Source organism: Rhinoderma darwinii, chromosome 3 (genome assembly GCF_050947455.1).
Source record: "Rhinoderma darwinii isolate aRhiDar2 chromosome 3, aRhiDar2.hap1, whole genome shotgun sequence".
Taxonomy (NCBI): Eukaryota; Metazoa; Chordata; class Amphibia; order Anura; family Rhinodermatidae; genus Rhinoderma; species Rhinoderma darwinii.
In genome coordinates, this window is record NC_134689.1 from 88181531 (window position 1) to 88208521 (window position 26991).

The 26991-nt window shown below is 43.3% G+C and overlaps 1 protein-coding gene and 1 long non-coding RNA gene across 3 annotated transcripts in view; one reads left to right on the forward strand and one right to left on the reverse strand.

The window, feature by feature from the left end:
* Positions 1-26991, reverse strand: part of LOC142748976 (uncharacterized) — a 442387-nt gene that overhangs the window by 82827 nt on the left and 332569 nt on the right. For both annotated transcript variants that reach the window (XR_012882347.1, XR_012882348.1), the window contains exon 3: positions 13277-13457. This is a non-coding gene — a long non-coding RNA (uncharacterized LOC142748976). The remainder of the gene's footprint in view (positions 1-13276; positions 13458-26991) is intronic.
* IRF1 (interferon regulatory factor 1) lies at positions 1307-19839 on the forward strand. The gene is made up of 10 exons (XM_075856447.1): positions 1307-1429; positions 3620-3710; positions 3905-4004; positions 7458-7634; positions 7815-7852; positions 13293-13416; positions 13782-13901; positions 16953-16993; positions 17104-17230; positions 17614-19839. The coding sequence occupies exons 2-10, from the start codon at positions 3624-3626 to the stop codon at positions 17694-17696; spliced, it is 897 nt and encodes a 298-aa protein (XP_075712562.1). The 5' UTR covers positions 1307-1429; positions 3620-3623; the 3' UTR covers positions 17697-19839.

The window sequence follows — 26991 nt, forward strand, 5'->3', positions numbered from 1 at the left end:
CGGGAGTCGGAAGCCCTACTGATTTGATAGCTAACATCAAAGTGGCGGAAAACCCCTTGACAGGATGTATTTTACCCCCCAGCAAGTTGACCCCCACATTACACTGAAACCTAAGCACAGGGCAGGCGTTTACCATGCAGTCACATCCAGTCATTGTGGATAGTCTTATAAAAAATATAGCACCAGTCACCGAAGTGTCAATTTAAAGAGATAGTTTTAGGAAATGTGTCAAGAACTGTTATCTACGTGTTCACATGCAGTTTTCAGAGTAGTTTCAAATGTACATTATGGCTGAGGCAGCTGAGCTTTGGATTAGGCCTCATTCACACGACCGTAGCCATGTGCATGGCCGTGATTTTCGGGACGGCCGGGGGCGGAGTGTCACCCGCAAATCGCAGGCCATGCACATGGCTGCGGCCATTAATTCCCTCTGAGCCTGGACCGCAGAACAAGGCCGTAATAAGACATGTCCGTTCTTTCTGCGGTCCAGGCTCCTGGGCCATGCATGGATCGTGGAAACCACGGTCGCGTGTATGGCCCCATAGGAATGAATGGGGCCGCAATTCTCCCGTGGATTCTAGTGGGAATTGCAGCCGCAAAAGCACGTTCATGTGCATGGGGCCTTAAATTAAAACACAGACGCAACTGGGGTTGCCAACTGTCCGCAAATTCCTGGACAGTCCATAAAAATAGGGATTTTTTTTCCCCAGTGTCAGTAAAAATCAAACTGATGCGTCGGCTTTGCAGTTCCAGATAATTGTAATTGTATAATTATTATAATTTTACAGCTCAAAGTAAATTCCATAGTGTTCATGTCAGTTCTCTGCTGTAAACCGATATGACTTCTCATCTTTATCATTGTGGTTTCCCGTTTCTGTGCACTGTGAGGGACCAATAGCCATGGCTATGCCAGTGCACACCAAGTCACCTTCTTCTGTCAGCTTATAAATTACGACATGAGGTAAAAAAAACTAGTATCACTATTTTCTTTTCTTGCACCAGACATTCATGTGGTATCATGTAACGCACACATAATATACGTGGGCACCGCAGTCCTGGCACTCCTACATACGTGGGCACCACACTCCTACACACTGGCTGCATTCCTGTTATTTGTTATGCCGCGTGCTCTGTGCTGGGGGAGGAGCCAGGAAGTTGGGGACTTCCCCTGTGTTCGCTCCATTTCTAAACAGCCTGATTTCCCCGAAATGATGCAGCGCTGTGACATCTACAGTGGCCAATAGGGGCGCTCTGTCATCTATGGGCGGGTTTCGTCGGTAATATACCTGGAGATCGCTCAGCATTATCCTCATTACTGCACACAGTGCTCTCTCCCAGGGCCAGCTCTATAGAAGACTATAGAACTTCTCTACTCAGGATTAAACTTCCACATTACACAGCTCTGCTGCACGGAGGACTAGAATATCAGGTAAAGTCCTGGCCGTGTGGAACTACTTTTCTATAGGGATTAAAACACTTTTCTATAGAATCCTATAGGGATTAATAATGCACTTTTTATTGTATTTGGAATAAAGAATGCAGCATGGAATATGCTATTATATCATATCTACTCTCATTCATAGGCAATGCTTCTTTATGATATTTATTTCTGATTATTTTCATTGATATTAAATGTGTGCATTCTATTAGATCGCTCGGTTCTGCTGCATGTAGTTGTTTCTTGCAGAGGGGATTTGCGTCATTGTTAGCAGACATTGCATGGTAGCCAGCACTGAGCCAGCATGGTAGCATAGTAGCCAGCATGGTAGCCAGCACTTAGACACTGCACAAGGAAGTTCGCCGTCAGAAAAACAAAGCTAGGTTCTTGTGAAGAGGGCGGAAAGCTGTAGTGCGCCTGACTACCACTAGGTGGCGCTGATACGCTTTGCTGAAGCCTGTAGTGTCCTCTTTGTCAGTGAAGTGGGTGTGTAGCCATAGGTCAGTGTCCATAAACAAGAAAGTGGCAGGCGATCTAGTGGTGGATGTATTCTCTGTATGTTCTGATCTGCAGGGTTAACATTCTATGTATTGAATAGCCAAGATCTTGTTTTTTTTTTATAACTTGCATGTCATGGAAACTTAGTTATACAGTGCAAGTGTGGGGCCTCTCTTCTGCACAGTGTGAATGGTTGCAGAACATACTTGATACACGTTTTTTTGGTTGCAAATAGATAAATATAATGAGGTGATATATTATAAGTGGAGGTCAATGTTTAAACCCAAAGCCATGATCCATAAAGAAGAAAGAGTAGAAAGGAAAAACTGTTTGGCTCCAAAAAAACTGCTTCAAAAGCTGAATATTTGACTCCAGCCTAAGGCGTTATTCACACAGTACAAATTTTGCATGTATTTTTTAAGCCAAAGTCTGGAAAGGAACCTAAACAGAAGAAATATATATATAAATGAAGCCGTATAGTGTCTCTTCTCCTGGAACCAATTCTGGTTCTAGCTGGAAAAAAAAATGCATGCAATATCTGTATTGTGTGAACAGGGTCTTCAGCCCACTGCACATGGCCGTAGCCATAATCACAGTACGTTGATTACGGGCGCTGATAGTCACCCGCATTTGCGGGCCGTGCTCCCATTATAAAGTATAGGTGAACGGTCCATAAAATAAAACGTCCTATTTTTTGCGGATGGTTTCTATGGCGCGGATACCCTCCTGTAAATATACGGGAAGGTGTCCGTGGATATTAGAAATGTATGGATCCGTACTTTGATCTGCAATTGCGGATCAAAATTACGGTCGTGTGCATGGGGGCCTTGGAGTTGTCAGCAAAAATTTACACTCACAAGTTTTTGTCCTTTAGGGTATGTTTACATGAGTCGTTTCTGGTGCAATTGGCACAAAAATTGCCACAAAAAAAGACTCCTGTTAATATACCCTTAAGGAAACAGTAGCTAAGCGGAGCGCCGAGCATTGCGTGCAGTGTTTATCTGGCGGGGCAGGCTCTATGTAATGAGATCATATTTCAGAGCCGGGGTTTGCATACAGCTCTATTAATAGCAGGAAGAAATCTTGAACTCTAGGTTAGAACTTCACAATCCGCGGGAACACTTTGTGTGTGATCCTGTAAAGTTATGGGCGGAAGCAAAAATTCTAATTCTTTTTATGTCATTATTGGTCTATTGAAAAAATATTTAGGTCATAAGTTTCTTGAACTTTTGATTAAAGTTTCCTCTTAAGGTTATGTCTACGTGTGACAGATTTGTTGCAGAAATTTCCGCTACTTCCATACTTTTGAATGGGATTTGTGAAAATGTATGCACATTCTACGGATACAACCGCATTTCGTTTTATTAAAGGGGTTTTCAGTTGCAGAAATGTCCGCTTCAAATCTGCCATGTGTGAATATACCCCTATACTTCCAGAATATAAACCATAGACTTGAATTGCAAAATGTGAGCAATAGCAGGATGATGTAATGTTGATACAAATATTTACCTATCTAGTGCGGAGAATACATAAGTAGCGGGTGTAGTCACCTATATAGGAGTGGTGGGCTGAAATCTTTAGTGTTATATGTGCGATGTAGAAATCTTATTGGGATGACACTAGTGTACATGACCATAAAGTACAAAATTTTGTTTTAACTCTTAACATGTTGTGTTTCTGCAGAAAAATGCCTGTGACACGCTTAAGGATGAGACCTTGGATCGAACAGCAGATCCAATCCAATAAAATCCCCGGTCTTTCATGGCTAAGCAAGGTAGCGTGTCTGTCCAGGAGTTCCTGGTCTATTTACAATATCTACATTCTTTTCACACGTATGTGTGTGTATATATATATATATATATATATATATATATATATACACACACTCACAGTCTGTGTGTATTTGATTCCACAATGGAGAAATGTTGACTCTACTATAATCTAGACTATGATTTCTGATTCCCACAGGATGAGGGGATTTTCCAGATCCCCTGGAAGCATGCTGCACGTCACGGTTGGGACATTGAAAGAGATGCCTGTCTTTTCCGTAGTTGGGCTCTTCATACTGGTATGTTTCAAAGGGCATGTTTCCCTAAGATTACAAATGTACATTGCTCTATCAGTATATAGTCTTGTGTTTGACTCCACTGACTTTTCTTCTGTAAGTTGGCATTCAGCATTTAGGCCTGGGGTACGTGAAGACTTTTTGTAGCGCAACTGATTGACTTTTAACTTATCGAACTACAACTAAGGCCTCATGCACACGACCGTATTTTTTCACACCCGTAAATACTGGCGTAAATACGGGTCCGGTGTCACACGTATTCCACCCGTTTTGCACCAGTATTTACGAACCCGTGCTCGTAAATATGGGTCCGGTGTCACACGTATTCCACCCGTATTTACGAGCACGTTTTTGGCAGCAAAATAGCACTGCACTAATCGGCAGCCCCTTCTCTCTATCAGTGCAGGATAGAGAGAAGGGACAGCCTTTTCTGTAATAAAAGTTAAAGAAATTCATACTTACCCGGCCGTTGTCTTGGTGACGCGTCCCTCTCTTCACATCCAGCCCGACATCCCTGGATGACGCGGCAGTCCATGTGACCGCTGCAGCCTGTGATTGACCTGTGATTGGCTGCAGCGGTCACATGGCCTGAAACGTCATCCAGGACGTCGGCCCGGATGTCGAGAGGGACGCGTCACCAAGGCAACGGGCGGGAGACCGGACTGGAGAAGCAGGAAGTTGTCGGTAAGTATGAACGTCTTTTATTTTTATTTTTTACAGGATAGGGGATACATGTCTTTTGTTTATGGCAGAGCGGGGAGATACCTCCCCGCTCTGCCATAGTTTTCATTGTAGTCCCGGCGGTAGTTACGCCACTGGGCTGTGGCCTGCAGACCGGGTAGTCCCCTGACCTCGCCTCACCTCGCAACGCTCCCGTAATCACGGGTGAACACACGGAGCCACCCATGATTACGGGAGCCCCATAGACTTCTATGGGATGCCCGTGCCGTTATTACGGCATGAAATAGGGCATGTTCTATCTTTTTTAACGGCACGGGTACCTTCCCGTGAGCAAACGGGAAGGTACCCGTGGCTAACAGAAGCCTATGAGCCCGTTATTGCGGGTCGTAATAACGACCCGCAATAACGGGTGTTTTTACGGTCGTGTGCATGAGGCCTAAGAGAAATACATTGAGTTGCATACAATCTTGAAAATAGAAATCAATCAGTTGCGCTACAAATAGTCTCTGTGTAGCCCTGGCCTCAATCTTATCTGTGGCACTAGAACAGATATTGCACACACTTATCTAAAAATCCATTAAAAAAAATCCATTCAGTTAGTAATTACATTGTAACATCTTATCTGATGACATCACTATCATAGATTAGAAGTATTAACCCGTTAGTGACCGCCAATACGCCTTTTAACGGCGGCCACTAACGGGCTTTATTCTGATGCATATGCCTTTTTACGGCACTGCATCAGGATAAAGTAAACAGAGCAAGGAGCGTCAAATCTCCCTGCTCTCAGCTGCTAGTGGCAGCTGAGGGCTGGGAGCGTCTCTGCTCTGCCGGGTGAGATCGATATTAGTATCGATCTCACCTGTTTAACCCTTCAGATGCTGTGCGCAATAGCGTGCACCGCATCTGAGTGGTTTTGGAGAGAGGGAGGGAGCTCCCTCTCCCACCGACACCCGGCGATAAGATCGCCGAGTGTCTGTGTCTCCAATGGCAGCCAGGGGCCTAATAAAGGCCCCCAGGTCTGCCTGGAGCGAATGCCTGCTAGATCATGCCGCAGGCATGACCTAGCAGATGCCTGTCCGTTTTAAACGGACAGGCAGTAATACACTGCAATACAAAAGTATTGCAGTGCATTATAATAGCGATCGGAGAATCGCATATTATAGTCCCCTAGTGGGACTAGTAAAAAAGTGAAAAAAAAGTTTCATAAAGTTAATTAAAAAAAAAAATTTGAAAAAAAAAAGAAAAACCCAGCTTTTCCTCTTACATAATGCTTTACTATTAAAAAAACGAAATAAAGTAAAAAAGTTACACATATTTGGTATCGCCGCGTCCGTAACGACCCCGACTATAAATCTATTACATTATTTAACTCGCACGGTGAACGGCGTAAAAAATGTAATAAAAAACTATGGAAAAATTGCTGTTTTCTGTGAATCCTGACTTAAAAAAAAAGAGATCAAAAAGTCGCATCTACTCAAAAATGGTACCAATAAAAAGTCTTCCCGCAAAAAAAAGCCCTCATACGACCGCATCGGCGAAAAAATAAAAACGTTACGGCTCTTCAAATATGGAGACACAAAAACAAGTCATTTTGAAAAAAAAGCGGTTTTGCTGTGTAAAAGTAGTAAAACATACAAAAACTATATAAATTTGGTATCGTTGCAATCGTAACAACCCGCTGAATAAAGTTATTGTGTTATTTATATCACACGGTAAACGCAGTTGATTTAAGACGCGAAAAAGAGTGGCGAAATTTCAGGTTTTTTTCTATTCCCCCCCAAAAAAAAGTTAATAAAATTAATCAATAAATAATATGTCCCCCAAAATGGTGCTATTAAAAAGTACAACTTGTCCCGCAAAAAACAAGACCTTATACGGCTATGTCGACACAAAAATAAAAAGGTTATAGCTCTTGGAATGCAACGATGGAAAAACGTAAAAAATGGCTTGGTCATTAAGGTCTAAAATAGGCTGGTCATTAAGGGGTTAATAATGAATGAAATGACTCGATTAAACTCTTGGAGAATTATTTTTCTTCTTTATACAGTATGGCCAAGGAGTCTTAACAAGCGAATGATACAATGTAGCCTTTAGGATTAGGATTAGTTGTCATTTGTCTTATTTGGTCAATCATGTATTTGTCCTTCCATGTGGTGAGAGGTGACCTGAATGACCAGTTTTTGAGGTTCGCATTAGGACTGTCATCAGTATAAATTAACGTTTACTTGCAATTTTAAATATAGTCTCATGTTTTAATGAGACATGTCATGAGACTAGGTAGGAGAAATAGGCCCTTTAGCGCTTACAAACAATAGATCTTTGTGCCCTGTTGACTATGTTGCATAGAAACAAATATGAATGCAGTGTGCACACCTATTGACATATAGATGTATACTATAAGGCTGGGTTCACACGAGCATGTTACGTCCGTAATGGACGGAACGTATTTCGGCCGCAAGTCCCGGATCGAACACACTGCAGGGAGCCGGGCTCCTAGCATCATACTTATGTACGATGCTAGGAGTCCCTGCCTCTCCGTGGAACTACTGTCCCGTACTGAAAACATGATTACAGTACGGGACAGTTGTCCCGCAGCGAGGCAGTGACTCCTAGCGTCGTACATAACTATGATGCTACGAGCCCGGCTCCCTGCAGTGTGTTCGGTCCGGGACTTGCGGCCGAAATACATTACGGACGTAACATTCTCGTGTGAACCCAGCCTAACACCACCAGAGTTCATCTATTTAAAGTATTGGTTATTTATTCTTTCAGGAAAGTTTAAAGTTGGTGAGAAGGAACCGGATGCAAAGACCTGGAAAGCAAACTTCCGCTGTGCAATGAATTCTCTTCCCGATATTAAAGAAGTGAGGGATAGAAGTGTGTATAAAGGTTCAAGTGCGGTTAGAGTCTACAAGATGCTACCTGCGCAAGTAAAGCTAGATAAAAAAGGTAACTGAGGGCCAGAGATTGTTGCCGTGTACATGCTATTGTGACTTGCTATATAAATGATAGACGTTACATGGTTTCTTGTTATGGGCAGCTGCTCCAATTTTCAGCCTGCACTAGTCCTTATATAGAAGGCCCACTATATATATTTTTGGTGACCAAAGCTTTGTATTTCTTTTACAGAACGCAAATTCTTGAAAGATTCCAAGAAGAAGCAAAAGGTAAATGTAAAGGATCTGCCAGGCACAGCTTCGGGGTTAACGCCCATAGATAATCAGTCTGCACCTGCTTCTATGTCTGTGAGACTGACTCCATTTTCCACCACTCAGGGTGGCAGGCTTAGGAGTGGGAGAACCTATCACAGCCTTGCCAGACGGAGCTAGCTCCCGCCCTCTGTCTATTTATACCTGCCTTTCCTGTTCCTCCTTTGCTTGTGATTCTTCTCGTTTGGTTTCCTGGCCCTGCTGCAGCTTCTTGTACCATTGTCCTTGCTTCATATTGACCCCGGCTTGCTGACTACTCTCCTGCTCTACGTTTGGTACCTCGTACACTCCTGGTTTGACTCGGCTTGTTCACTTCTCTTGTTGCTCACGGTGTTGCCGTGGGCAACTGCCCCTTTCTCCCCCTAGCTCTGTGTACCCTTGTCTGTTTGTCTGTCGTGCACTTATTGAGCGTAGGAACCGTCGCCCAGTTGTACCCCGTCGCCTAGGGCGGGTCGTTGCAAGTAGGCAGGGACTGAGTGGTGGGTAGATTAGGGCTCACTTGTCTGTCTCCCCACCCCCGTCATTACATAATAACAAGCCCATACCTAGTCTACCCTGGTCCCTGACACCACTATGGACCCCCTTGAGACCCTGGCTCAGCAAATGCAGGGACTCTCCCTACTGGTCCAGGCCCTGGCTCAGCGGGTCAACCAGCCTAATGCTACCATGGTAGTCCCCCTCACCTCACCTCTTGAACCCCACCTCAAGTTGCCCGACCGGTTCTCAGGGGACCGGAAGACTTTTCTCTCCTTTCGGGAGAGTTGTAGGCTCTATTTTCGTTTAAAGCCCCACTCCTCAGGTTCTGAGAGCCAGCGGGTGGGTATAATAATGTCCCGGCTCCAGGAAGGGCCCCAAGAATGGGTCTTCTCCTTGGCTCCTGACGCCCCTGAACTTTCCTCCGTTGATCTTTTCTGCTCTCGGACTCATCTATGACGAGACTGACAAGACTGCTTTTGCCGAGAGTCAGCTGGTGACCTTACGTCAGGGTAAGAGACCTGTTGAGGAGTATTGCTCTGACTTTAGGAAGTGGTGCGTAGCTTCTCGGTGGAATGACCCTGCCTTAAGGTGCCAGTTTAGGTTGTGTCTGTCGAACGCCCTGAAAGATCTGCTAGTTAGTTATCCCTCTTCTGACTCCCTAGACCAGGTTATGGCTTTAGCGCTACGACTTGACCGACGTCTCCGGGAACGACGACTTGAACGTCTTGAAGTTTTCTCCTCTGACTCCCCCATGATGCCTCCCGAGGTTCCGTTACTTCGTTCCTCCCCGGAAGACTCGGAGGTACCTATGCAACTCGGGGCCTCCGTGTCCCCCCAACAACGTAGAGATTTCCGCAGGAAGAATGGTCTCTGCTTCTACTGTGGGGATGACAAGCATCAAGTGAACAACTGTCCTAAGCGTAAGAATGCAGCTGGAGAACTTCCGCACCTAAGTGATCATCGGGGAGGTCAATTGGGCGCACTGGTATTTCCCGTAAATATGAAACGTAATAAAATCTTGCTTCCCTTTCAGGTCTCTTGGTGGTAGGTCTGCTACCGGCAGTGCCTTCGTGGATTCAGGGTCTTCTGCTAATATCATGTCTGTGGAATTTGCTATGTCTCTAGCTATGCCTTTGATTGATTTGCCTAAACCTGTCCCGGTAGTGGGTATCGACTCCACTCCTCTTGCTAATGGTTATTTTACACAGCATACCCCTGTTTTTGAACTCCTTGTTGGCTCCATGCCTTTGGAGCAGTGCTCTGTACTGTTGATGCAGGGATTATCGTCCGATTTGGTTTTAGGCCTTCCCTGGTTGCAGTTGCATAATCCCACGTTTGACTGGAATACTGGGGATCTTACCAAATGTGGTAATGAATGCTTGACGTCATGTTTTTCTGTTAATTCTATTTCTCCCCATGAGGAGGTGAACACGCTACCTGAGTTTGTTCAGGACTTCGCTGATGTTTTCTCTAAGGAGGCCTCCTAAGTGTTACCTCCTCATAGAGAATACGATTGCGCTATCGATTTGGTACCAGGAGCTAAGCTCCCTAAGGGTAGGATATTTAATCTCTCTTGTCCCGAACGTGAAGCCATGAGAGAGTATATCCAGGAATGCCTGGCCAAGGGTTACATTCGCCCCTCTACTTCTCCGGTAGGTGCTGGCTTCTTCTTCGTAGGGAAGAAGGATGGTGGTCTTAGGCCATGCATTGACTACCGAAGCTTGAATAAGGTCACTGTAAGGAACCAGTATCCCCTTCCTCTGATTCCTGATCTCTTTAATCAGGTTCAGGGGGCCCAATGGTTCTCTAAGTTTGATCTACGGGGGGCGTATAACCTTATCCGCATCAAAGAGGGGGATGACTGGAAGACTGCGTTTAACACGCCTGAAGGTCATTTCGAATACCTCGTCATGCCCTTTGGGTTGTGTAATGCTCCCGCGGTCTTCCAGAATTTCATAAATGAGATTTTAAGAGACTACCTTGGGGTTATTTCTTGTAGTGTACCTTGATGACATACTTGTGTTTCCCAAGGACTGGTCCTCCCACATTGAGCATGTCAGGAAGGTGCTCCAGGTCCTTTGAGAAAACAAACTGTTTGCAAAGACCGAAAAATGTGTATTTGGGGTGCAGGAGATACCATTTTTGGGCCAAATCCTCACTCCTCATGAATTCCGCATGGACCCCGCCAAGGTCCAGGTTTTGGCGGAATGGGTCCAACCTGCCTCCCTGAAGGCATTACAGTGCTTCCTGGGGTTCGCTAATTATTACAGGAGGTTTATTGCTAACTTCTCGGTCATCGCTAAGCCTCTTACGGATCTCACTCTCATAGGTGCTGATCTCCTCCACTGGCCTCCTGAGGCTGTCCAGACTTTTGAGGTCCTTAAGAAGTGCTTTATCTCAGCCCCGGTGCTGGTTCAGCCCAACCAAATGGAGCCATTTATCGTGGAGGTTGACGCGTCCGAGGTGGGAGTGGGGGCTGTCTTGTCCCAGGGTACCAGGTCCCTCACCCATCTCCGTCCCTGTGCCTACTTCTCCAGGAAATTTTCACCCACTGAGAGTAACTATGATATTGGCAACCACGAACTCTTAGCCATTAATTGGGCATTTGAAGAGTGGCGCCACTTCCTGGAGGGGGCTAGGCACCAGGTAACGGTCCTTACCGACCACAAGAATCTGGTTTTCCTAGAATCTGCCCGGAGGCTAAACCCGAGACAAGCTCGTTGGGCGTTATTTTTTACCAGATTCAACTTTGTGGTTACCTATAGGGCTGGGTCTAAAAATGTTAAGGCTGATGCACTGTCACATAGTTTCATGGCCAGCCCTCCTTCGGAGGGAGATCCTGCTTGTATTTTGCCTCCAGGTATAATCATTTCCGCTATTGATTCTGATTTAGTCTCTGAAATTGCGGCTGATCAAGGTTCAGCTCCCTGGAGCCTTCCTGAGAACAAGCTGTTTGTTCCCCTTCAATTCCGGCTAAGGGTACTTAGGGAAAATCATGACTCTTCACTATCTGGCCATCCAGGCATCCTGGGTACCAAGCACCTCATTGCCAGAAACTATTGGTGGCCTGGGTTGCCTAAAGACGTTAAGGCCTACGTCGCCGCTTGTGAAGTTTGTGCTAGGTCCAAGACTCCCAGGTCCCGACCAGCGGGCTTACTATGTTCCCCAGAGACCTTGGACCCATATCTCCATGGATTTTATCACCGATTTGCCTCCATCTCAAGGCAAGTCGGTGGTGTGGGTTGTAGTAGACCGATTCAGTAAGATGTGCCACTTTGTGCCCCTCAAAAAACTGCTCAATGCTAAGACGTTAGCTACCTTGTTTGTCAAACACATCCTGCGTCTCCATGGGGTCCCTGTCAATATTGTTTCTGATAGAGGGGTACAATTTGTTTCATTGTTTTGGAGAGCCTTCTGTAAAAAGTTGGAGATTGATCTGTCCTTCTCCTCTGCCTTCCATCCTGAAACTAATGGCCAAACTGAGAGGACTAATCAGTCTCTAGAACAATATTTAAGGTGTTTTATCTCTGACTGTCAATATGATTGGGTCTCATTCATTCCCTTAATAACCGGGTCAGTAACTCGTCAGGGGTCTCCCCCTTTTTCTGTAATTTTGGGTTTAATCCACGGTTCTCTTCCGTTTCACCTGGTAGTTCCAACAATCCCGAGGTAGAGGTCGTTCATCGAGAACTGTGCACAGTCTGGGCTCAGGTTCAGAAGAACCTAGAGGCGTCCCAGAGCATACAAAAAACTCAGGCAGATAGAAAACTTTCTGCTAATCCCTTGTTTATGGTCGGGGATCTGGTGTGGCTATCGTCTAAAAATTTGCGCCTAAAGGTCCCGTCCAAGAAGTTTGCTCCCCGGTTTATAGGGCCGTACAAGGTCATTGAAGTCCTCAATCCTGTCTCCTTCCAACTGGAGTTGCCCCCATCTTTTCGAGTACACGACGTGTTCCATGCCTCCCTTCTTAAACGCTGCTCCCCGTCCTTGGCTCCCTCGAGGAAACCTCCGGTCCCTGTTCTCACCCCTGAGGGGGCAGAATTCGAGGTGGCCAAGATTGTGGACAGCAGGATGGTCCAAGGCTCCCTCCAGTACCTGGTCCATTGGAGAGGATACGGGCCTGAGGAGAGGACTTGGGTACCCGCTCGGGATGTCCACGCTGGGATATTGGTCAGGAGGTTTCACCTTCGTTTCCCCAGTAAACCAGGTCCACTTAGAAAGGGTCCAGTTGCCCCTCATAAAAGGGGTACTGTAAAGGATCTGCCAGGCACAGCTTCGGGTTTAACGCCCATAGATAATCAGTCTGCACCTGCTTCTATGTCTGTGAGACTGACTCCATCTTCCACCACTCAGGGTGGCAGGCTTAGGAGTGGGAGAACCTATCACAGCCTTGCCAGACGGAGCTAGCTCCCGCCCTCTGTCTATTTATACCTGCCTTTCCTGTTCCTCCTTTGCTTGTGATTCTTCTCATTTGGTTTCCTGGCCCTGCTGCAGCTTCTTGTACCATTGTCCTTGCTTCATATTGACCCTGGCTTGCTGACTACTCTCCTTCTCTGCGTTTGGTACCTCGTACACTCCTGGTTTGACTCGGCTTGTTCACTTCTCTTGTTGCTCACGGTGTTGCCGTGGGCAACTGCCCCTTTCTCCCCCTAACTCTGTGTACCCTTGTCTGTTTGTCTGTCGTGCACTTATTGAGTGTAGGGACCGTCGCCCAGTTGTACCCCGTCGCCTAGGGCGGGTCGTTGCAAGTAGGCAGGGACTGAGTGGTGGGTAGATTAGGGCTCACTTGTCTGTCTCCCCACCCCCGTCATTACAGTAAAGCTCTACTGTAATCAGAGATAGCTTGCAGCGAAAACGTTTACACGTAATATGTGAATGAAATACTTGTAGGTAACATATACTTACTTATTTAATTTTACAGATTGAGCAGGAAGATGAAGTGGAAGAAGCTGTGAGGAACTGTCAACTTCCAGACGACCACAACAGCTACACAACAAGTTTATATGCAACACAGGAAATCGACATTGCAAGCACAGAAATTATAGGTAGCTTCAAAGTCACTTGTTTCTTCTTGAAATTTTCTTATCTATGATAGAAAAGATAAAATCCCAGTTATATACGCAGCCAGCGTTTATTAATACAGTTTATTAAATAGTCATTAAAAACTAGGACTAGATAAAAAGAACCAGTGATCTCAAGATCATACGTTTTTTTGTAATATGCCTCATAGATTTGCCCTGCAGGAATCTGAAATGCTGAGTTGTATTTGTTATGGCAGTCCTTGGAAATTGCATAAGACTGATTAGAATAGTAAAAGATTTCTCACAATAGGATGACTAAAGGACTTTTATATGTATGTGGATAATTTACATATTTTCAAGATGATTTATGATGTGACTGTTTCTTGCAGCCATGGATGAATGTGACGTTACCAGCAGTTTGCCCGAATGGAAAGATCCCATTGATATGCCCATGCCTGATAGCACAAATGATATGTACCCTCTACAGGTGTCACCCATGTGCTCTGAAGGTAACTAGAGTCTATGGAGGGATGCGTGACACGCAGTAAAATAGGACATGTCCTATTTTTTCATGGACCCTTCACACGCTCCATTGAAACACGTCGTGTGAACGGCTCCATTGAAATACATGAGTCCATGTGACGGCCGTTGTTTTAACGGATGTCACACGGACGTGATACACGCTCGTCTGAATGAGCCCTTAGCACAGTGATCCAGGAGAGAGATGATTAAGGGTATGTTCACACGGAGTGTTTTCAGCCTTATTTACGGGCCGTAAACGTCCCGAAAAATCGGAAGCAGAACGCCTCCAAACATCTGGCCATTGATTTGAATGGGAAAAACAGCTTTCTGTTCCGACAGGCCGTTTTTTTTGCAACCGTTTTTCAAAACATCTGTGTAAAAAAACAGCCGAGAAAAAGAAGTGCATGTCACTTCTTCAGCCGTTTTTATCAGACTCTATAGAAAAACAGCTCCAAATACGGCCGTAAAAAACGCTGCAAAAATCGCAAGTGGCTTAAAAAACATTTGAAAATCAGGAGCTGTTTTCTGTATTTTCAGACTTTTTTGAGTTTGTGCGTGCACATACCCTAAGGGCACGGCCAGACGTGGCGGCGTTTTTCTGCTGCAAATGTTGGTGCAGATTTGGGGCAATTACGCAACGAATCTGCACCAACATTTGCTTATTTGACAGGTAATTCAGACGTTGCCGAAAACACAGCGGACTTGCCACAGATTTCAGTTTTTGCATTGCAAAGGCTGAAATCCGCAGTGAAATTCCGCTTCTCCGCAACAGTCAGTGCATGCTGCGGAGGAAAAATTCCACACCGCAGCCTATGGTCCGCAGCGGAGTTTTCCACAACGTCTGAACTAACTTGCCTCAAAATGTATTGAAACAACTGGAAAAAAACGGCCGCTGGAGAATTCCAGTGCGGACTGTCCGCAGCGGAATTCCACAGCAAATCCGCCACGTCTGGCCGTGCCCTTATTGTTACAGAGCTACAACAGTATATATATATATATATATATATATATATATATATATATATATAAAGCAGCAAAGCTTCAGTGGTCGGGTGCAAACAGTCCTCAGACCCAGGCTAAGGCCTCATTTACACGAGCGTGTGCGTTTTGCGCGCGCAAAAGGCACTTGACAGCTCCGTGTGTCATCCGTGTATGATGCGCGGCTGCGTGATTTTCGCGCAGCCGCCATCATAGAGATGAGGCTAGTCGACGTCAGTCACTGTCCATGGTGCTGAAAGAGTTAACTGATCGGCAGTAACTCTTTCAGCACCCTCGACAGTGCATTCCGATCACCATATCGCGTAACCTGTTTAAAAAAAAAGAGGTTCGTACTTAACGAGAACTTCCCGGCCGTTGCCTTGGTGACGCGCCTCTCTTGACATCTGGCCCCACCTCCCTGGATGACGCGGCAGTCCATGTGACCGCTGCAGCCTGTGCTTGGCTTGTGATTGGCTACAGCTGTCACTTGGATTGAATTGTCATCCCGGGAGGTCAGACTGGAGGAAGAAGCCGGGAGTTATCGGTAAGTCAGAACTTTTTTTTTTTGACACGTTCACGTATATTGGAATCGGAAGTCACTGTCCAGGGTGCTGAACCAGTTTAACTCTTTTAGCACCCTGCACAGTGACTGTCTCCTGCCGGGTTCGGTCAAAACGAGTTCGGCCGAACCCGGTAAAGTTCGGTTCGCTCATGTCTAAGACACTCCGTTCGGATGTTTGTAAACAGAAAAGCACGTGGTGCTTTTCTGTTTACATTCAGTTTGACAGCTCTTGCGCGAATCACGCAGTTCGCACGGAAGTGCTTCCGTGCAGCATGCGTGGTTTTCACGCACCCATTGACTTCAATGGGTGCGTGATGCGCGAAAAACGCACGATTATAGAACATGTCGTGAGTTTTACGCCACGCACTCGCGCAGCGCAAAATTCACGCATCGTCTGCACTGCCCCATAGAGTAATATAGGTGCGTACGACACTCGTGAAAAGCACGCGCGTCGCACGCGCGTATATTACGCTCGTGTAAATGAGGCCTAAGAGTCCAAAAAAGTTTTAAATAGAAAAAAAATGAAGCAGCACTCCAGTGTGAAAAAAGTAGTGTTTTTTTTATTGCTCCAGTAGCAACGTTTCAATCCATATCTATGTCAAGCTTGACAAAGATCCCATAGAGATGGATTGAAACGTTGCTACTGGGGCAATAAAAAACCCACTACTTTTTTCACACTGGAGTGCTGCTTCATTTTTTTGATAGATAGATAGATAGATAGATAGATAGATAGATAGATAGATTAAAAAAAATGACAGAAGTGTTTTTTTTTCTTCAAATTTTTAGTGATTTGTCTGCTCATAATAAAAATTCAAAACATTGAATTAAGTAAACTAATCTAGAAAAAGAAAGCCTCATAAGTGTTGTACAAAGAGTTGTGATATTCAAAGAGGTTGCAAAGATATTATCGTTTAATGAAGTCCATATCAGAAATGGAAAATTTGACCTGGACACAGGGGTATCAATGACACTTCGTCATGAAAGGGTTAAAGGTGTTTGCCCATCAGGGACATATATAGCATGTCCAGATAGATACAGTTCGCACCTATCTCTAGAATGGGGCCCCCTAAACCCCGTTCTACCTTTGTCGGTTCCTGCTGCCCCCCGGGCCACTTTCTGATTACATGGTCGGAAATGACTAAAACAGAGTAGCTCGCTGAGCTATGCTGTTTTCTTAGCTACCATAGAAGTACATGGCAGTTACGGAAACAGTGTAACTTGCAACGGAAATTACGAAGTAACTCAGGAGGCAGCCTGAACCAATAAAGGTAGAACAAGGTTTAGGGGGTCCCGTTCTAGAGATAGGTGCAGGTCCCAGAGGGGGGACCCGCATCTATCTGACATTTATGGCATAGCCTTTGGCTATGCCATAAATGTTCCTGATGGGAAAACCCCTTTAATTCACAGCTGAGTTGTAACCTCTCATAGTCATTTGTAGAAAAGTAGTTCACTTTGTAGCATTCTGAGGTATTAATAGATAAATTTTTCTTTTCTATAGCTGAGGAGGAGGAGGAAACCACTGCTGAAGAGCTTTACAAGGTAAGAGACATTTATTGTACAGGCAGTTCATGCTATGCAAGTGTCAGGACTGGTTTTTTTCTGTAGTTATTCTCGCTCTCATTGATCCATGTGTTTCTGTTTTTCGACAGATGTTTGAACCTATAGTTTGGCAACAGACAAACATAGACGGCAAAGGATATTTCACCAATGAATCTGGAAATCATCATTCTTTTCTACAAGAATGCAACTCATTATATGATCCCATCAGCTCGTCAGGTATTTTCTCTTTATTCCATTACACAATACTGCATTTAAAGATGGTTGGGATTTTGAGAAGTAAAATCTAACATTACATCTTGTATTCACGAAGAGCACTTCGTATCACAAATAGCAGCTCTTGCTCTGGAGGACGCAGCAGATCCATATGTTATTAGATAGCCCACTGTTTTAGAGCGTTCATTACATCTGCTGTCACTGTTGATAATAGATGATGGGTGGGGAAGAGTGGAAATCCCAGCAGTGGAACCCAAAGAATCAAATAGTCACTTGGGAAGCCTGCAGCGGGACAGGGGATGTCTAAACCAGACGAGATATATTCATTCCTTGCTGTATGTTTTATGAGTGTAACACCATTTCTTTTTTTTTTTTATATGTTTTAGATCTTGAACTCCGGGTCACTACAGAAATGAAACAAGGATATGATTTTAACTTGCATGAATTGACATCGGCCATTGTGTGTTGATCGTGTACTTCAACAGCATCTGTTTGATGCGATCCTAATTCTTAGGTGTTTTCACAAATAAGCCACAGACAATGACTGTCATCAGGCCGAATAAGCCAGTGTGAAACACAAACCTAAAATCATGGCTACTGAAACCCGGAAGTGCACATCGGAACACACCTGGTGTTTGGATCATGTAGGCATGTCGACCAGAACCGAATTAAAGTTGCGCCTGAATGAAGTTAGCATTTTCAGAGGAAGCCTGAATCCAAATAACAATTCACTACATTTGATCTGGCTTTGTGTCTTCCTGGTAAAGAGATGAAACTGTGAACAGAGGTAGCCGCTACAATGTCACTGCTCCATTAATGTGATGTTTGCATCATAGTCCATGTGGAAATTGCTATGGATATGTTTAATTCACATCTACCGTTAAAGATTGCAATCACAATATGTCTTTAGTGAGATTGCCTGCCTTCGAACACTCACAGCCATGTAGTAAATAGGGGGTACCCTCTGCTATTGCCTCTCCGTCTCTAGCAGCAGTGCGATGTACTGAATCCCAGAGAGCTCAGGTGAAGATGAATGAATGGATTATAAGGGGATTCCTAAGGGAATAGTTCTTACAGATAATCTGATAAATCCAACTCAAAAGATTTATTTAAATATAACTTAAAAAACATATAAAAATATGGATCTCAGTTAATGGATGTTAGGCTAGAACCACAATGTAGCCATGTACTGTGTTCAGACAAGCCCTAGTAAAAGGATTCCCAAGTTTACACTGAAAGTGGGTACAAATTTGGGCTTATGCATTCCTTATAAATGTGAAAACACCCAGCCACCATTGTTATATAGTACTAAAGAAAAGTAGAGACCACCAACAGAGTTTGTGCTTTTTATTCAAAATAATCATTAGCTGTTCGCACCTTTCTTAATAGTTTATGCAGGTGCTTTTTATAAGTTCTGCATACGGATATTTATCTGCTGTCAGTGAATTCTACACGCTTTAGTTAGGTCATGTTTAGATTTTTTGTCAGGAATTGGGTGTGGATTAAGTGCCCAAATCCTGACAGAATGTGATGTCATTCTGGCAGGCATGCTTGTGAATGGGGCTCTTAATACCCCGTTGACACGCTCCGGAAAGTATCCACCTTGAATATTGAACGCAGAACTTTTTAATTTATGCCACAGATTCCACACTGAAAAGCCATGGATTATCTCCATGAAATTACAATTGGGGTATGTTCACACGCAAACTCAAAAACGTCTGAAAATACGGAACTGTTTTCAAGGGAAAACAGCTCCTGATTTTCAGACGTTTTTTAAGCCACTCGTGATTTTCGCGACATTTTTTACGGCCATTTGTGGATCTGTTTTATATAAAGTCTATTAAAAACTGCTCCAAAAACGTGACCTGCACTTCTTTTACGCGGCCGTTTTTTTACGCAGGCGTTTTTCATAACGGCTGCGTAAAAAAACGGCCCGTCTGAACAGAATGCCGTTTTTCCCATTAAAATCAATGGGCAGATGTTTGTAGGCGTTTTGCTTCCGATTTTTCAGCCTTTTTGGGGTCTTTACGCCCCGAAAAACGGCAGAAAATAAGCTGTGTGAGCATACCCTTAGGCTAATCTGCGTTGCGATCTGCTGGCCAACCCGTGACAGAAATTTGATTTCCGAAAAATCCATGGCAGATCTCCCTATAGCAAATCCGTGCCATGTGGACATGGCCTTATGAAAGTGAACATGATGTTGTGAAAACCTAGTTGTTTTATGTAAAGCAAGATTGTTTTCGTTTTCTGTATGTATTATCTATTGACTAAATAAGATTGTTTTCATCAAAATTGTTGAAGGCAAGGTAAATCTCCAGAATGTATTCATATATTTTATTTGCACTTTTTATTGTAATTTTTTTCATGGCAAATTGATCATGTTATGATTTAGTGTAGATCTTAATGCACGTCCACTGTTTTTTTGTGAAAAACAGTAAATCAGGTGATCACATGGGCAGTGCATTATATAGAATCTGCTCCTATATTCTCTTACATTTCCCCTGCAGCCAACAGAGTTTTGTACATTGTAAATACAGCTGTGTATGTGTAGCACGCATGTGTTTGTAAATACTATGTATTATTTTTTTTATCAAAATGTTTGTTGTAATAAATGTTTACACTCAATTTGAGATTGATTTTTTTGGGTTAAAAAAAAAAGTGGGCTATTCTATAGCCTTAACAGGAAGACCACAAGTAAGTTCACAGTACTGTGTGTGAAAAGTATTTTCCCCTTTTTTCTTCCTATTGTAAACTGGAATAATCTATGGACAAATGGATGAAAAGTTGGTCTTTTTGGGCCACGCAGGTCCTATATCTGGCAGTAAGCAAATACAGCATTTAACAGTAAGAACATCAACCATCACGGTATGGTGTGGGGATGATGTGCTGTCTCATGTCCTGGACAACCTTCCAAGGAACCAGGAATTCTGCACTGTACCAGAATTATCAGACTATGAGCAGAAAAGTAACTGGGTTATGCAGTAGACCTATATATATATTATATATATATATATATATATATATATATATATAGGGCCCAAGTCTACATCAGAATGACTGATGAGAAGCAAAGTCCTCCCTGTGGAGATGCTGTAGTAGAAACTGTAATAAATATTTCATGCAGGAAAACATATCAATGTGTCTGATCTAAAGCGTGCCCAACATTTCAGGTGACTTTCTAGAATAAGGTGTCATGCGTGCACATGAGGAATAACACAATTTCTTCCTAATTAGCCATTTTCCCCTCGTCAGGCTCTCTCTAATTCTGAGTTGTCTCAAAGCTAGTGGGCGGAGCCTAACGCCTATCATGTCCACTATAAACTGCACATAGAGAATCCTGGTCTTCTATATTATATATATATATATATATATATATATATATATATATATATATACACACACACACTACCGTTCAAAAGTTTAGGGTCACTTAGAAATTTCCTTATTTTTGCAAGAAAAGCACAGTTTTTTTTCAATGAAGATAACATTAAATTAATCAGAAATACACTCTATACATTGTTAATGTGCTAAATGACTATTCTAGCTGCAAACGTCTGGTTTTTAATGCAATATCTACATAGGTGTATAGAGGCCCATTTCCAGCAACCATCACTCCAGTGTTCTTATGGTACATTGTGTTTGCTAACTGTGTTAGAAGGCTAATGGATGATTAGAAAACACTTGAAAACCCTTGTGCAATTATGTTAGCACCACTGTAAACAGTTTTGCTGTTTAGAGGAGCTATAAAACTGACCTTCCTTTGAGCTAGTTGAGAATCTGGAGCAGTACATTTGTGGATTCGATTAAACTCTCCAAATGGCTAGAAAAAGAGAGCTTTCATGTGAAACTCGACAGTCTATTCTTGTTCTTAGAAATTAAGGCTATTCCATGCGAGAAATTGCCAAGAAACTGAAGATTTCCTACAACGGTGTGTAATACTGCCTTCAGAGGACAGCACAAACAGGCTCTAACCAGAGTAGAAAGAGAAGTGGGAGGCCCCGCTGCACAACTGAGCAACAAGACAAGTACATTAGAGTCTCTAGTTTGAGAAATAGACGCCTCACAGGTCCTCAACTGGCAGCTTCATTAAATAGTACCCGCAAAACGCCAGTGTCAACGTCTACAGTGAAGCGGCGACTCCGGGATTCTGGCCTTCAGGGCAGAGTGGCAAAGAAAAAGCCATATCTGAGACTGGCTAATAAAAGGAAAAGATTAATATGGGCAAAAGCACACAGACATTGGACAGAGGAAGATTGGAAAAAAGTGTTATGGACAGACGAATCGAAGTTTGAGGTGTTTGGATCACACAGAAAAAATTTTGTGAGACGCAGAACAACTGAAAAGATGCTGGAAGAGTGCCTGACGCCATCTGTCAAGCATGGGGGAGGTAATGTGATGGTCTGGGGTTGCTTTGGTGCTGGTAAAGTGGGAGATTTGTACAAGGTAAAAGGGATTTTGAATAAGGAAGGCTATCACTCCATTTTGCAACGCCATGCCATACCCTGTGGACAGCGCTTGATTGGAGCCAATTTCATCCTACAACAGGACAATGACCCAAAGCACACCTCCAAATTATGCAAGAACTATTTAGGGAAGAAGCAGGCAGCTGGTATTATATCTGTAATGGAGTGGCCAGCGCATTCACCAGATCTCAACCTCATAGAGCTGTTGTGGGAGCAGCTTGACCGTATGGTACGCAAGAAGTGCCCATCAAGCCAATCCACCTTGTGGGAGGGCCTTCTGGAAGCATGGGGTGAAATTTCTCCCGATTACCTCAGCAAATTAACACCTAGAATGCCAAAGGTCTGCAATGCTGTAATTGCTGCAAATGGAGCATTCTTTGATGAAAGCAAAGTTTGAAGGAGAAAATTATTATTTCAAATAAAAATCATTATTTCTAACCTTGTCAATGTCTTGACTATATTTTCTAGTCATTTTGCAACTCATTTGATAAATATAAGTGTGAGTTTTCATGGAAAACACAAAATTGTCTTGGTGACCCCAAACTTTTGAACGGTAGTGTATATATATTTATATATATAAACCATAGAACAAAATAACGGCACCAGGACTTCCAGATAGATGAAAAAGGGTGGATTTATTCACCTCAAGTGAGCAGCGACGTTTCGGTTCGTCACAACCTTTCTCAAGCTGTACAACACTACGCACATTGTGAGGTATAAATAGGAAGTACATCCAATAATTAACATAAAACCAATTGATGTACAATTTGCAAGAATCAAGTGTATACATAGAACTTTCAACCCATATTATGATACAGTTTTACAAAATGCATAAGTACAATCGTACTTTCATATATCAGGTGCAATATACGTGGATACAAAATGTGTAAAAACAATCTAGTGTGCTTTGATTAGCAATTTAGGCTAATCAATGAAAGCTGCAGAGGCCAATCTACAAAATATAGTTATATATAGATCACATGGAAAATCGTACATTATCAATCTGTTGCACACCTTGAGACAGCAGCGTTCGCGGGCGCCTACTACGCATGCTCAAAGATGGAGCCAAGACCGGAAATAGGGTCTATGGAACGCAAGCGGTGAGAGAATCACCAATGCGCATGCGCCGGATCGGAACTTGCGTTCCAGCCCATATGCGCAGGCTGCGTTTACCCGATGTCACAGTTCTACAGACCTAGAAAATTCAGGATTTATGTATATATTAGACTAATGCAGTAAAGATAATGCTGCATAGATGATATAGTGTATGAAAATATGGTAAAAAAACATCGTAAAATACACATCTACCCTCAAATGGCACACTGAGTAATGATCAGCTAAAACAGTATAGCTCAACTAGATATCACCACAAATCAATTTAGCGGGAAGTGGGAAGAGGATCATCCCATATGGGATTTCACACTCGATCCACACCAATGCTCTCTAGGGGATATATATATATATATATATATATATATATATATATATAGACTATTGTTGAAATAGAAATTGTATCTAGAAAAGAGTAACTGATTCCACTTATACCATATATCTATATGAAAGTAGTGTGTATGTAGAAAAGTTATTTTTGCCATGATTCAAATATATTACATTTACTGAATTTATACAGGGTTGAAGAACTAAAGGAACATATGATTTTCGTAGAACATTGGTGAATATATAAAGCGTGCCTCTGTGACTTTCGTGCAGCCATCAAATTGCTTCACAATTAGTTCATATCTAAAAACATAGAAAAAACAAACAATTAATATATAGTACACTTAAGCACCATGGTGATGAAACTGGTTTAAAAATACACGTAAACAACAAACTCCAAATCAGACCTCTAAATTCCATATTTGTATAGGAAAATATACCATTAAGCGAGTCCACCAACAGTATCCTCCATGTATCAGGATAGAAACCACCTTCTCTTCTAAATATGTGGTCCAAATGGGTATTCCACATTCAATCCCTTATGAGAAATAGTTTCAAGTCTATATATCCATTCCAATTCCTTTCTTTTAAGGGCTCGCCCCCTATCCCCACCTCGTCTCATTGGAGGTACTGAGTCTATAATCCTGAATCTAAATTGTGACATCCCATGATTATTATCCAAAAAGTGTCTGGATACTGGTAGATCCCGCCTTTTTGTTTTTATGTTGGACTTGTGATTCCTCATTCTCAATGTTACCTCCGTTGTGGTCTCCCCAACATAGTGAAGGCCACAAGGGCAACTGAGTAAATAAATGGCAAAGGATGTCTGATAAGTATAGAAACCCCGAATGGTCATAGGTTTACCGGTTTGTTGATGGTTAAAGGTATTGCCCTTGATCATATTGTTACAAATATTACAACCCAAACAGGGATAACAACCCTGTTTCAAAGGAGCCAAAAATGTTTGTCCCATACGGCTAGAACCAATGAGAGCCACACTGTTTTTGATAGTCTTGCCCTTTCTATAGGCCATCATAGGTTTCTCCTGAAACTCAACAGTGTCAGGAAATACTCTACCCAGTACACTCCAATCTTTCCTTAAGATCTCACTGACTTGTGGGCTGATCGCAGAGAAGGTAGAAACAAAAGGAATCCAAAACGCCTTTTTGATACTTTTCACTCCCTCCTTAGTCCTAAAGTGCAGACGCCAATCACAGATCTCAGTGCTGAAGATCTGGCCACTTATTTTAAAGTTAAAATTGACAACATCCGCCATGATATTATCTCCCAGTCCCCTAGTAACATCGATCCCCTTCCCTCCCGCACTCCCTCTTCTTCACTCTCAGCATTTGACCCAATAACAGAAGAAGAAGAAGTCTCTAGGCTCCTCTCTTCTTCACGTCCTACTACCTGTCCAAGTGATCCTATCCGATCACACCTCCTTCAGTCCCTCTCCCCAGCTGTCACCTAACTAAAATATTTAACCTCTCTCTTTCCTCTGGTATCTTTCCCTCCTCTTTTAAACATGCCATTATAAACCCATTACTGAAAAAAAAAACAACTCTTGACCCATCCAGCGCTGCTAACTGCCGACCAGTCTCTAATCTGCCCTTCATCTCCAAACTCCTGGAACGCTTGGTCTACTCCCGCCTTATCCGCTATTTCTCTGCCAACTCCATTCTAGACCCCTTACAATCTGGTTTCCGCACTCTACAATCCACAGAAACTGCCCTTACTAAACTCTCAAATGATCTCTTTTGGCGGCTAAATCTAACGGCAAATACTCTCTACTGATTCTTCTGGATCTCTCTGCAGCCTTTGACACTGTAGACCACAAGCTCCTACTTAACATGCTCCACTCTATTGGCCTCAAGGACGCTGCTCTGTCTTGGTTTTCCTCCTATCTCTCTGACCGCTCGTTCAGTGTGTCATTTGCTGGTTCCACCTCTTCTCCTCTTCCCCTTGCTATCGGGGTTCCTCAGGGATCAGTCCTAGGTCCGCTTCTCTTTTCTCTCTACACAGCTCCTATTGGACAAACTATCAGCAGATTTGGCTTCCAGTACAATCTCTACGCTGATGACACTCAATTATATACCGCTTCCCGTGACATCACCCCTGATCTAATAAAAAACACCAGTGATTGTCTGTCCGCTGTCTCTTACATCATGTCCTCTCTCTATCTAAAACTGAATCTTTCTAAAACTGAGCTCCTTGTGTTCCCACCATCTACTAACCTCCCTAAACCTGACGTCTCCATCTCTGTGTGTGGTACTATCATAACTCCTAAGCAGCATGCCCGCTGTCTCGGGGTTATTTTTGACTCAGATCTTTCCTTTACTCCTCACATTCAATCACTTTCACGCTCCTATCATTTTCACCTCAAAAATATCTCCAGAATCTGCTCTTTTCTTACGGAGGAAACAGCCAAAGCTCTCATTGTTGCTCTGATTCACTATCGTCTTGACTACTGTAACTCATTACTAATCGGTCTTCCCCTCACCAAACCCTCCCCTCTCCAATCTATCCTCAATGCAGCAGCCAGGCTCATATTTATGACCAACTGCTACACCAACACCTCTAATCTGTGCCAGTCACTGCACTGGTTGCCCATCTCTCCACAGTGCTGCACCTCCTTACATCTCCTCCCTCATCTCTGTCTACCACCTTACTCGGGCTCTACGTTCTGCCACGACCTTAGATTAAAATCCTCCATAATTTGAACCTCCCACTCCCGTCTCCAAGATTTTTTTGTGTGCTGCACCAGTCCTCTGGAATGTGCTACCCCAGACAATCAGATTAATTCTTAATATCCACAGTTTTAAACGTGCCCTGAAAACACATCTATTTAGACAGGCCTATAACATTCCCTAACCTGACTCCTTTCCATGGCCCTCCTTTTAGATTAGTCATCAGAATAAGATTCCGTAACACTCCTTCTCTTCATGTCAGTCATACATGGATACTGGCTGGTGACTGGCTCATGCAGCTTCATGTGTACCACCCCATGTGTATAAAAATGGCTGGACTATTGTACAGAACAAACACTGTTACACTTTGTGTCTCCCTTATTTCCTCATAGATTGTAAACTCTTGCGAGCTGGGTCCTCACTCCTCAGGTTTGAATTGTAAATTAACTTTGTCACTATGTAATGTCTGATATTGTTTGTTTCATGTTCCCTCTAAATTGTAAAGTGCTGCATAATATGTTGGCGCTATATAAATAAAGATTATTATTATTATTATTATTAATAAAAGGAACGCAAATCCTCTTTTTCCTAGAAGTCTTACCACTTAGAAGGACATTCCTATCTAATACCAGAGCTTTTTGTTTGTTCATCTCAAGGAGATGTTTAGAATACACCCTCTCCATAAACTTCAAACACATTGGTCAAGCCGTGAGGATAGTTTGTCCTCTTGGCTTACTACAATCTTGACTCAACTGACTAAAGGGTAAAGATTTCAACATTGTTCTGGGATGGCCACTAGCGTAATGCAAGAGATGGTTTCTGTCTGTTGATTTTGAAAAGAGTTCAGAAACTAGACCATTATCAGATACTGAGATGCATGTATCTAAAAAAACAATTGACGTATCAGAGTGAGACATAGTGAACTTAATCGAGGAGTTCATAGTGTTCAAATAAGAGAAAAATGCCTGTAATTTACATATAGAGCTAGTCCAGATGAGGAAGACATCGTGTATGTGTCGCCACCACCGCAGAACGTGGTTGTAGTGGTGGGACACATAGACGAGGTCCTCCTCAATCTGCCGCATGAAGATATTTGCATATGTGGGGGCCATATTGGACCCCATCGCCGTCCCTCTCTTTTGCAAATAGAACTTGTCAGCCACCATGAAATAGTTCT